The sequence below is a fragment of the Pygocentrus nattereri genome, chromosome 29, assembly GCF_015220715.1.
Source record: "Pygocentrus nattereri isolate fPygNat1 chromosome 29, fPygNat1.pri, whole genome shotgun sequence".
In the NCBI taxonomy this organism is placed as follows: Eukaryota; Metazoa; Chordata; class Actinopteri; order Characiformes; family Serrasalmidae; genus Pygocentrus; species Pygocentrus nattereri.
In genome coordinates, this window is record NC_051239.1 from 7,759,888 (window position 1) to 7,772,832 (window position 12,945).

At 39.3% G+C, this 12,945-nt stretch overlaps 1 protein-coding gene across 1 annotated transcript in view; it reads right to left on the minus strand.

Moving 5' to 3' along the window:
- npc1l1 (NPC1-like 1) overlaps window positions 1–12,560 on the minus strand; it is a 21,491-nt gene extending 8,931 nt beyond the window's left edge. Inside the window, exons 1-11 of the mRNA XM_017719675.2 lie at window positions 12,349–12,560; window positions 9,740–11,051; window positions 8,356–8,620; window positions 8,140–8,240; window positions 7,880–8,052; window positions 6,156–6,284; window positions 4,861–5,043; window positions 4,343–4,457; window positions 3,019–3,284; window positions 2,728–2,817; window positions 1,627–1,817 (exon numbers count right to left, since the gene is read on the minus strand). Of these exons, the coding sequence (XP_017575164.1) occupies window positions 1,627–1,817; window positions 2,728–2,817; window positions 3,019–3,284; window positions 4,343–4,457; window positions 4,861–5,043; window positions 6,156–6,284; window positions 7,880–8,052; window positions 8,140–8,240; window positions 8,356–8,620; window positions 9,740–11,051; window positions 12,349–12,414 (2,891 nt within the window). The 5' untranslated portion in view covers window positions 12,415–12,560. The remainder of the gene's footprint in view (window positions 1–1,626; window positions 1,818–2,727; window positions 2,818–3,018; window positions 3,285–4,342; window positions 4,458–4,860; window positions 5,044–6,155; window positions 6,285–7,879; window positions 8,053–8,139; window positions 8,241–8,355; window positions 8,621–9,739; window positions 11,052–12,348) is intronic.
- Window positions 12,561–12,945: the final 385 nt, after the last annotated feature.

Sequence of the window (12,945 nt, forward strand, 5' to 3'; positions counted from 1 at the left end):
TCCATTGTTACAAACTTGATATCATATCATAGAAGAAGCATTTTTGTTGCTATATAGAACCTCGTTCTTTACTAAAGAACACTTGAAGAACCATTATTAGGAGTGTATAAATTCTCTGGCCTCATCATTTTTAAAATGGCCATCTTTAAAATCTCCCCTCTAGGTGGTGTGCTCACTTTAAACCATACAATAGTCACGTCAATTTCACCTTGGATGACAGACACATAAAAAAGTCAAAAATAAAATTCTAAGAAACATATTTAAAGGGAAAAAACAACGTTGTTGGGAGGAACAAGCAGACTGAATTCCAGTTACTGTATCTCTGTCATAAAACGGCAGTGAAACATTAACTACCATCACTTGGCAAGGCTGCACTCATTGTGGCCTTGAATTAAACAAATCAGCAAAATTCAAGGACTCAACACACAGGCCAGAAGAGAACAGGAAAACAAATGCAAGCAGATCACATAAGCAAGCGAGGCAGAGTCTAACATAAACCCCACAGGCTTGAGAGCAGCTAGTATGCAAAAGACTGGGTGCAGCATTCTTTTGTTAACTTTCTCAGGGAAACTAAGTTAACCCATATCTCTACAGAGAATTCAACATATTCCAAAAAATATCTTAGCATAAAATGAGGCCTGTGCAAAAGTTCATATTATTATGTTCTATGTATTTTTTTCCAATACGTTAAAAAAATTGGGGGATTGGGAGATTTGGGGGCCCCTCTGGTGGAAAGCAGGACCTTCTTTTTCAGAAGCTTAACTGACTGACCTGTACACAAACAATATATGCTGGAAACAAAGTTTAAACTTTCCATCTTTCTCTAATTTATATGATTTAAATGTGAGGATCACTTGTATTTAAAACTATCAATCTTGTTCAAATATTTATATTCATATATTTCTCACTCTCTTCTACACTCTTACAAAAAATGGTTCTTCAAGGGTTCTTAGGTAAAGTGATGGTTAGAACCATGTGTTCTGTGGTTCTTTAAGGGTTCTTGAGTAAGGAGAATGAATAGAACCATGTGTTCTGTGGTTCTTTAAGGGTTCTTAAGTAAAGGGAATGGTTAGAACCATGTGTTCTATGATTCTTGAAGGTTCTTCAACACACATACACACCAAATTTTCTAAACCACTTAACCTTCTCGGTCGCAGGGGGTGCTGGAGCCTATGCCAGTGCTCATTGGGCAGAAGGCAAGATACACCTTGGACAGGTTATATAGAACCACTTCATTGTTAAATGGTTCTTTGCATGGTGAAATGGTTCTTCAGATTTTCCTATTGTTACAAGCTTGACACTGTATTAATAGAAGAAGCAACCATTTTCAAAAAGATTCTATATAGCAACTAAAGCACCATCCTTTTTAGGAGTCTACTGATATTTATCAAATTAATTTATTTAGCATTTTTACTATTTTGACTTTTTTAATATATATGAATATACAGTACAATAAATATATGTGTTGAAAAGTTAGTGATCAGCTTGGTCTGTCTTAGATCAGTCAAGTTTATTTAAACATTGTTGAGCTTTTCACCTCCATGCTTTCCGTAACAGATAACGATAACCTTAAAATACTTTTAATTCACTGTGGCAGGCCTGAAGTCGTAGGCCCCAGGGACTCACCTTTCTGGGTATTCTGTAGCGTACTGGATCTTCTGCGTGAGGGAGAACTGGTCACAGCCCACGCTGGAGCACACCGCGTTCATCCCGGTCACATCTGAGAAGTTGAAGCCTTTCGTTGTGACGAAGTACGTCGGCACTCCAACCTCAAAGTACTTGTTCAAGTATTCAAAGTATGTGAGCATATAGGAGTCCTGTGGATGTAGACAGTAAAAGGCATGTTTTAGAAGTTCAGTGACCTTTAAGGTGACCAACGTTTTATGTTGAAACACAATCATTTCATAAATGATGTTCTTGGAAGCAACAGCAGATGTACTCATAGAGATAATAATGATCATAATTGCAACATTTTTGAGACGGTTCCTAACTCTGATGTAAGTGCCATGACAGCGTGTGAGTTGAATCTTAATCTTTGTCAAAATAAAGAACATAATACCAGCACAGATCAGTAAACGATCAGCGACTGGATGTAGGTGCAAAAGTACACTACATGGATAAAAGTATTGGGACACCAGCACATTATGCCTATTGGAGCTTTTTTGACATCCTGTTCTCAGACATCCTGTTTTTGTCCTCATCCTGAGCTCCTGATGCACAGATCCTTCGCTGATGTTACTTCCAGAGGCAATCTGGGACTCTTTAGTGAGTGACTCAACAGAGGATAGACACTGTGCACTTCAGCACTCGGTGACCCCAGAGCGTGGTCTACCGCTTTGTGGTTGAGCTGTTATTGCCCCTAAATGCTTCCATTTCACAATAATAGCACTTACAGTTGACCGGGGCAGACCTAGCAGGACAGTTTCACAGATTGACTTGTGGCAGAGGTGGCATCCTATGACAGTGCCACGCTTAAAGTCAATGAGATCTTCAGTACGATCCATTCTACTGCCAATGTTTGTCTATCTAACTTTGTCTAGCAAGGCTATGTGTTTAATTTGATCCACCTGATAGTAATGGTTGTGGATGAAACACCTGAACTCAATAATTAGGATGGGGTGTCCCAATACTTTTGTCCATATAGTGTAAGTACTAGCTTGATAAAGAGAAGATGCCAGTTGCTTCTGTATGGACGCTGGAGTCTGTTTGGGGGAGTTTTGCACTTACAGTCGGCATGGCCAGCTCCTGATCCAAGCCCACCTTCACGTTGAACATGAGGTCAATGGAAGCACAGAACATGAAGAGAAACAGCACTATCTGCAGAGAGGAGACCACCATTCAGTGTGCAATAAGAACATGGACAACATACAGTCCACAATGCACTGGCCACATCTGACAATTTGCACTTGAACCTCACAGTCATTGTTTCACTTCAAAGCCATTGTGTTGCAGCACAAATACATGTATATTCTATATATACACACTTGCAGTGAATCTGGTAGAATGTCAGCTACATACCACTACTATTCTGGAAACAGGGTGGAGCAGCACAGGTGCATAATACTTCTCCATAAACGGGAGGAGGAAGCCCTTATTAGGTTTGGCGGGACGTTGGGTCTTCACTTTTAAACAGCAGGCTATCTCGCAGCGGTTACCATCCTGCCGCCGAGCATCGAGAGACAAAAGAGCCACAAACGCCGTCATCTGCAGTACAAAGTCCATAAGGACAGCCAGGGCAGCGTAGAGTGCAAACGACTTCACTGCAGGCATGTTGCTGAGAGCGCCTGGAGGGACACACAGAGTATTGTCAGACCAGTGGTCCAACACCAGACACTGAGTCTGGTCATAAATTAATTAATTTTGAAATGCATATTAACCCATCACTGCATGATGTCGCCATATGGAAACAATAATGATAATAATAATAATAATAATAGTAATAATAGTAATAAAGAGTGTGTTCAATATTTATACACAACAGCTTCAAGAAAGACAGTGAAACACCATCTATGGGAAGGTTTTTCAGAAATAAAATCAGTTTAAATGTGAAAGGATTTATATAAAATTCCAAAATATAATAAAATAATATCATTTTCAACATAAATAATCTTTCGGTATTCTTAAAACATACATATATATAGCAAATACACACATTTTTGCTCATGTGTACAGGACGCAGACTTCAGTTCCATATTCACTGTTGTTTCCATACGGTTGCCTTTTTTCACTTTTTAAGTAATGACGTCATTTTTAATAAGAGCATTAATAAAAAACATTCTTTTCAATGTATATGTCATAATTCAGACAGTAAAGCGATAACATATTTTAAAAAGAATATTTAGTTATTCATGTTTGGTAGTGAAAATGTTACAATTAGATGGTCTACAATTATTAGAAAGTCATCAAGGCTCATAGCTGGCAAATACTAATGCTACACCATTTATAGAGTACATGTTATAGCAGTGGAGTAAAAGTTACTAAAGAGAGCATCAGTTAATTACAGAAAGGCCTTGGCCGGCCAAATGAGGGCAAGTTTGAGGTAGAGGTTGAGCCCATTGTAAAAAATAACATGCAAGCGTTGTATTGAGAAACTATGCTGAATATAGAGAAAGTTCTGAGTATGGTGGGACTGTATCCCTTGCGACGCCCTTGTTTGCACTTTGGTATCAGCCTTAATGGGCACTAAAACAATATGCCTGGGTTATGGTGACATCCGAACAACAGATTTGCATCATATCTGTGGGTTGATTAAAGCTGCTGCCTGATTTGGTTGTGAGCCAAATCACCAGACTGAGCAGTTTTGAAGGGGTTGTTTTCAATGTGTCTGACTGGAATTACTCACCCAGAAAGAAACAGACGGATTCGGATATGCTGCAGAGGAGCATGCTAGGAGCCACGCTTCCGAGAACTCGGCCAATCTGCTCCTCTCTTATTTCTCCAGGCCGACGCACATCTCTCTGAGGCAGAGAGAGAGAGTGTAGAAGAGTATGAATAGTATGAAAGAAAGCAAAAGTTGACAGAATTGAATAAATCTGCATTCTTCAAACTGTATTCTACTGAGCAATGTATTAATAACCTTACTGAAAAAGGTAAATCTTGTTATTATAAATGAAAATAAGTTAGCACACCCTCCTCATTTGAAGGAAAAATGACTTTATTTGCTGAATTTTATTCATGGAGTGTAAACGTTATGGCACAATTTTTATCTTTTTCAAACATGTCAAACTCAGTAAATAAATAGAAAAATTGGCGTGAAACGTCATCCGAGCAGGGGTTGTTCAAACGTGCATACGACTGTTGCGTAAACGTATACAAAGCCTCCGATAAACAGAATTTAGACGCGGACAGATTAGACGATACCTGATACTCCAGGACAAAGATGAAAATGTTGTCAGCTCCAACAGCCAGGACGAGGAAGGGCACCACCTGCACAATGATCAGCGAGGAAGGGATTCCAACCCAGCCATAAAAACCCATAGACGCCAGGACTGAGCCGGTCACAACCAATATACCACCCAGCCCAACCAGAAACTTAGAGTCCACCTGAGTGTGAAAGAGAGAGAGAGACAGAGTGAGAGAGAGAGAATTACAAGACAAATTTAAATCTACCTTTTTTTCTAAAACTTTAGTGGACAGTTTGTTTTTACTTGAGAGAAAAAAAATTGAAATATTAATAGTAATAATAATTATATATATATATATATATATATATATATATATATATATATATATATATATAACTCCAGAATAGTAACTTTTCAGGAAAAGGAAAAAACTACTTTATTTAAGTCATTTTTCCAGTTCGTTTGGGGTCATTTCTTTTAGTCCATTCAGTGTGAAAATATTGGGTAAAAATAAAAGATGTGAAAAAAAAAATAAATAAAATGTGCCATAACTTTTGCACAGGCCACATTCTCATTTCCAAAAATGTACATTTTTTTCCCTGTAATATTTTAAATTGTGAAAATAAATAGCTAATATGCATGAACATGTGCAGAAGTGTGTTCTCTGAGAATGTGGGAACTTATTTTCACTTAATAAGTCGACAAAACGTCGAGGGTGACGGAACTTTGTATGTATTATAAATACACAGCAGAACATATTTTGCCCTGCCTATGAAACTATTTGATGTATTTTTACTTTTTGTTAGTGTGACTGAAATTGAGACTTCATAAATAAAAATTAATTATCATAAATCATTTATATATATATATAAATAAATGAAGACTACGCTTGTGTACAACTTGATAAAAGTCCATTTAGTAACATTTCTAGAATCCTGTCACGTTTCTGCTTCTGGTGAGCATTTATATGGGTGGTTCTTATGATATATCAATATTACTCACGTTGATAAGCACGTATAAATTGATAATAGTTATCTCACTTATCAGTCATGATAAGAGGTTTCCTACAGTCTGCACTGACCAGTTTTCTGCTAGCAGTATGGACCTCTTTATGATCTAGACTGAGGGATTTTCCACTAAGGGGAAGGAGTTCCCAGCATGCCCTTTCAGGGATGACGGAAAGCAGACAGTTTGTATCGGTTAGAAAAAGGAAGGTCGTTCTGTTATTACTTAATTCAAATTGAAATTATAGCATTTTATTGTACGAAAGCCAGGAGCCGCCCCCAGATCTGGGAGAAGCTGAAGACTCACCAGGATACGCTTGAAGGACGAATATTCTCCCAGAGCCACGGCAATGTACAAAAAGATGACTGCATAGCTGATCATAAAGATGGGAAAGTCTTCTATTGTAGTTCTGTTGATTTCATCTTCTAAAGACCTCTGTGGAGCAGAGAGCAGGACAAAGTGCATGAGGAAGCTGTGCATGCAGACAGGTAAAGATATTATAATATCTTACGATCATATAAAATCAGCTACATATTTAAAACAAGCCGAATATCATATATTATTTTATATATACTGATAAACTGCTAACATTCTACAGTTTTGATGATGAGCTACAGCTGATTCCATAGTAACTGAGAAAGCTGTATAGCATTGAGAATAAGCTTAAAATAGAACTCATAACCATAATGCTTCATATTTGGAAAATGGTTATCAAGCGTTGCTGTAATAATAGACAAGATATTACTATGAACTGATAGCTGCAATTTAGTATTTAATAACACTATTTTGTGGCCATGTCATAATCAAAGTCCAACTTTTCAATCTGTATGAGCTATTATTGAATCAAAGGAATTCATATGAAAGGTGATTCCACAGTTTTGAACAGTATATATGTGTGTGTGTGTGTGTGTGTGTGTGTGTGTGTGTGTGTGTGTGTTTTGTTTATAACAACAATGAGTCCAGCATAACACACTGAAAATGTATTATAGCGCATTTGGGAAACTTCCTCTTAGTTTTGGGGTGGTTGTTCTACAGCATTTATTCATTGAGTTTCTCTGTAGAAACTCTTTATCTTGTTATAAGATAAAGGGCCTAGCCTGCTGGCTGCGTGTTTATTTTTGGGGGGACAGAGAGAACCAAAGGGGAGAGTGTGCAGAGCTTAGGCTCAGAGGCAGATGTAAGTTTGGGTTAGAGCCCATGTGGCAAACAAGTCAGGCCGCTGACACAGTCCTACACATCCCGCAAAATGATTTACATTTTCTGCTTCTTATTAGCCTGTTTCACCCTAAGATGCACTACAGTCCCCAGCAATATAACATGCTTTCTGATGCCCTTTCCCAACAAAAAAAAAAAAAAAAAAACAGCAAAACTTGTTCTAAAGCTGTGTCTTCTTCCACAGTGGTAAATTCTGCAGTAGGTAATATTATGACGTACTTGAGTTAAAGTAGAGATACCCAGCGTAAAATATTCCTCCAGTAAAAGTAGAGGTTCCACCCTTTAGACCTCCACTTGAGTAAAAGTACAAAAGTACTTTCCCTCAAATGTACTTAAGTATAAAGTAAAAGTACTAAAAGATTAATTAAGGCTCTGATGTCCTGTTATCATTTTTATAACCAGACTGGCTTCATGAACTCATTTCAGGTGAAAGTCCTCCAGCGTCTTTTAATAGAACGTCATTAATTAGTGACGCTGACGTCTATTAAAATGATCAGAAGCACAAAACACTGAAGGTAAACAGTTTCCATCAGGGAGAACCGAGTGGCTCTGAAATCACTTTTTGTTCTTTGTTCACGCTTCTTTCGTTTTTACACACAAAAGCCGAAAGGACCGACAGATTTCTCAGAATGTAGTGGAGTAAAAAGTCAGATATTTGACTCTGAAATGTAGTGGAGTGAAAGTAAAAAGTCACTCAAAATGGAAAAACTTCAGTACAGATACACAAAAAAAACCGACTTAAGTACCACTGAATATTTGTGATCAGTTTTTTCGACCTTATAGATTTTGATTACGTATTTGCCAGTTTAACTCACTTCAGCCATATAGGCGAATGTGAAGTTTGTGCTGGGTTCTTTCTGGTACTCCTGAACTATCTGCAGGAACATGGCTTCCCATTGTTCCACCACTTTAAACTTTGGGTCGTCTCGTGGATAGTTATTGAGAGAAAAGGTGAGGATGAAGGCCTCAGCAGCGGTGTAGTCTTCATCTGGAATCACATTAAAGCAAATTAGTAACCTTTTTTAGGCACTCGCCCACCTGTAACTGTGACCATGTGTCTGTGTGTCTGTCTTACTATCATATCCCCCAACAGCCAAGAAGGGAAAGACTGGTCCTCCGTAGTCAGCCATACAGCTCAAGTTGAGTGCAGTGATGTCTTTGAAGGATAATGGGGAGCTGCATAGAAGAAAACGAGCAGAGAAATGAAAGGTGGTCAGGACAGCAGTGCTTCAGTGGCCAGCTAAGAATGTTTAAGAATGGACCGATTGGTGACCCTTGTAATGAGACTTACTTTACGCAGTAGATAAAATGATCCCTCCAGTCAACCTCTTTTGTCACTCCAAGCTGGGTCATGTTAGCCTTTAAATTCAAGTTCTTAATGCTGTTCTGGAAGTACTGAGGTAGGCTGTTCACAGCGCAGTCAGTCAAAGAGGGGTTGCCCGGGTTGAGTGGAGCATAGCAGACATCGTTAAGGGTAGCAGTTTTATTAAGTTCATCTGACCAGAATTCAATAGCCTGGATTCTCTGCTGAAGCTCCAACAGCTGAGAGATCAGGTCTGCAGAAGAGCAAAACTTCCAGAATGAGTAAAGCCTTAAGTTTATCTAGACATCCTTAATACAAACTGGCTCAAATACCCACATTATCAGACATAGTCACTCAGCCAAGACACATTTGGGGTCCAACTTTTGTCTTTGGTTTAGCACTGGAGCTATGAGGCTAGTGTTGCTAACAAGCACTAGAAGTTATGTTTTCTGTAAATACACCCCCAAACTACTTTTAACCTAGTCAAACTGTATCCAGGACTTCATTAAGGTTGTGCAGATTTGTCGATGTGATTTAGAGCAGAGTGTGACCTACTGTGAACTATATAAATGAACCAAATGCCACCATTTGTCCATTTTAGACAATAGCGACAAAGTCTGAGTTCCATTCAGATGCACGCATGCCACGCAGGAATATGTGCTCTAGTATGCATTCACAATTTTTGTTGTTTTCGTTTGTAAACATGTCTTCAGATTTCAAATTCAAGATCACAATGAAAACAACAGAAATCGCAAATGTAATCTGTAAAATTTGGCACGGCACCCTGTTGTGTTCAACTAGACGATGAACTTTTGGTCATTTTTACAGCTCACTGTTGGTCATAATGTGCACATAGAACATTAGCACATTTAAACCACATAGACAAGTCTGCTAGACCTTACTGAAGACCCAAGCAAGTTTAGGGCAAGCATTTATGTACAAGATTTAGATGAATGTTGACTTTTAGTGCTTGTTAGCAATGTTATCCTTGCTGCTCCAGCACTAACATAAGGAAGCACCAAAGTCCAGACAACAAACATGTCTTGGCTGAGCAACTACATCTGGGGTTGAAAATTCTGTAAATTAGATTTTAGCAAAAAAACATTCCTTTAAGATCCCTTAGCATAATTGTTGACACCAAATAACAATACTAACTTAATAAACTGAATAATACATCTTAAGATCACTAACTGCATAAGTAGCCAAGTGTTCAAAGATGAGGTGTTTAGTGATTCTTCAGCTAGGCCTACATCAAGGTCTGAACTGGTTCTTAAAACAAATAAGAGTTCCTGAGTTTAGGACAAAAAAAGTAACAGTGATCAGCCGAAATATCTGTAAGCATCATTTAGGTTAAACTGAAATAACTACTAACCCTTAGAGATGAGGCCACTGAAGTTCGTAGTGCCAAAGAGCAAGGAGTCATAGATATAGCTAGGCCTGCCAGGAGCAGTCAGGATCAGCTGATTAGTACGGAAGAATGGTGCAAAATTCTCATCATGGAAGTCCTTTTCACGCCTGGCACGGCTGTTGGGAGCTGACCAGAGTTGAACAGGATCTGTGGTCAGTTGCATGTTCATCAGCCCAGTTGTAAATGCTGCCACAACAAGCAGGGACGCAAAGATCACCTTCAAAGGGTGTCTAGCCATTACAATTCCCCAGCTCTGGAAAAATGAACCCAGGTACTTTTGAGTGACCAGACTTACTCGGTCATTGCATGTTATATCTTTGGGATTCACTGTCTGGTTGAGGTGTACCTCATTAGCATTTTTGTCCTTGCCACTTTTGGATTTTTTCCTCTTGCAGAGATGGAGGATCCATTTGACCACAATGAAAATTAGGAAGAGGAGGCAAAAGATGGCGAAGAGAATGAGAGAGATGGCGAGGAAACCTTCCATATTGCCAATCATGAAGGGTTCGGGTAAAGGGCCTGGTGGAGGAACGGGAGGACAGGACTCTTGACAGTCCTGGCAGGAGCACTCTTCTCCTCCAGTGGGGGTTGTTTCATTGCAACCCAGAGCTATCCCTGCATAGGGAACCATACCTTCTGGAACCGCTGCATTGTGCTCTGGTGGAATAAGTCTGAAGTCGATGTCCAGTGGAGCCAAACCATTGCTGGAGTCACCCTGGAAGTCTAACCAGCGCTGAGGAGTACACAGCGTGGAGCCATATCGACCACACATAGTTCCAATGGCGTACCCTCCAGTTGCCGGGATTCTCACATTCTTGCAGGAGTTGAAGGAGGCATCAGAGAAGGTTGTAGAAACATAGGCTTGGTAGCTGACCACAGCGTCTTTTTCTGTTCCGGAAATATTGACAGGGATAGTTCTGGTGATGTTGATGGTCTGACTCTGGTTGGGACTGCAGGTGGTGATGCAGTGAATGTGGGCAAAATTGTAAGCACAGGATGGACATCGGAGCAGTATAGCTTTGGACAGTGACACGCTGCTTTGCAGCGAAATGAGCTGCTGTGGAGAGCAGCAGGCAAATGTTTGGCCCTCACCCTGGTCCAGCATGGGACAAACCTCCTTGAAAAGTTCATAATGTGCACCCACTACTTCCCTCGCTGGTCCGGGGTTTTTGCAGGGTACGTTTGACTCGAGCAAAGATCCTGACACGGTAGGATTCTTTCCACATTCTTCATACATCAAACAGAAACCAGCTTCATGCTGAGCATCAGAAAACATCTGTAATGGTGGGGAGATGAGCGTGAGCAACAACAGGACTCAAAAGAACTTCATGTCGTAGCATTAGATAACACAATAGAATCAAATTTGGATGGGGTAAAAATTAAGTCTCATGTTTACCTCAAGCATTACTAAAACTCTGTCCCAAAACATGTTTTTGGTGATTTTGAATTTAAAATGAAATACTAATAAAACCTATTTGGTTGCAGGCAAGTGTGCAAAGTGATTCTGATTGGAAGCAAACAGAACAAAACCCCATATCTCCAAAATTGTAACTTTACAAGAGAAGTAAGGTAACAAGATTTTTTTGCAAGTTGTTTTGCAAGACGAATTCTATTGGTTTGTTAATCTCAACATTTTTTGTTTTGATTATTTGCCTATTTTATAAGTTTTGATTGTTCAAAAGTTCAAAAGAAACCACCCTTCACTTATTTCATTTCCAGTCAAAACAGCCATTAAGCAGAATCTTTCATTTTCAGCATCAGGAAAATGGGGGAAACAGAAAATAACACACAGGCCTCAACAACTAAATACAATAATACTTTTTTGCAGTACTTAGTGTGTCCTTTTGCCTTCATTACAGCTTCCATACTTTTCCACATAATTCCAAACACATTCAGAGTTGTTGAGGTCTGGACTCTGGACAGAAACACCTGTGGATGTTTTCAGATCTGAAGCAGCTTGATTTTCTCATCTCTCTCAAAGATGAAAGCTTTAAGTGCTGTTTATCTGATGGAGACAGTTTTGGAGTCCCATTTACTCTGGAGCTTTTAAGCATTTTTGAACTCCAGCTTTGGAAATTCTTGTTTCTTCCCTTATTTTCCTTTGATTTTCCCTTCCATATACATGTTATAGCCAGTCTCCTCAGAAACTAGTTAGTCCTTGAGATCTGCATGCAAATGTTTACTACTTGATGCTGGAAAATGAACAGTTTGTACTTAATGGCTGTTTTGACTAGAAATTTTAAAAACAAATGGCGGTCTCTGACTTTTACACAGTACTGTATATAAATGAATAACAATCGGTGCCAACTCAAGTGTCATCATCTTTTTCATCATCAGTTTTGTGGTAGACTTTGTCATGAGTGACAGAATCATGCCATGCGATTTTATGTCTACAGCTTTTAAAAATAGGTAATCTTATCTCACGGCTCCATCATTAATATTACATTTCATATAACCAAATAACAACTGCTATCGGCCAAATCTGTGCATACAGTGGTGGTAATTTGTTTATATGAACTGCAATTTCAATAAAAAGTATAAATATATTCAAATATATTTTCATTTAGACTTACCAGACATGCAGCCATTGTAAGCAGAATAACGCTGCAGTCCCATCTCTTTCTTTCATGCACGTCCATTGTGCCGCTCAATGTTTGGCAGGAGCAGAAACTGGAGTGTTAGATCCAATGGAGATGCAGAGTGAAGAGGGGACAGGACAGTAAGGGGTGGAGAGATGTCCACTGTCTATCCCAGTCTACCCCAAATACGTGACGAGTAAGGAATGAAGAAGGTGAAACCTTCCACCCCACCTCAGCAGACGTCACATTGACGATGAACTACTTCTTATCTGGCCTGATGTCCGCAGTGCCAATCACGAAGGACAAAACCTAATACAGTCCGCTGATGATTAACTTGGAGGAGGACACAACTCATTTATCAGAAACATGGAAACAGGGGCAAAAAAACACATCATCCTATTCAGAGAAACTCCCTATCCCTCCCTAAGGCCCTCCTCCAGGATTCCATTCAACCAAGACTTGGGCATCTGTGTTTGTGTATTTGTGTAAACCTGAAAGTAATAGTGCAACACCGAAACTCAGGGCTGATACTCAGTATGATACTTGCTGCCTTCTGATACGATATACAGCCTTTGTGTTAATAATTTTTAC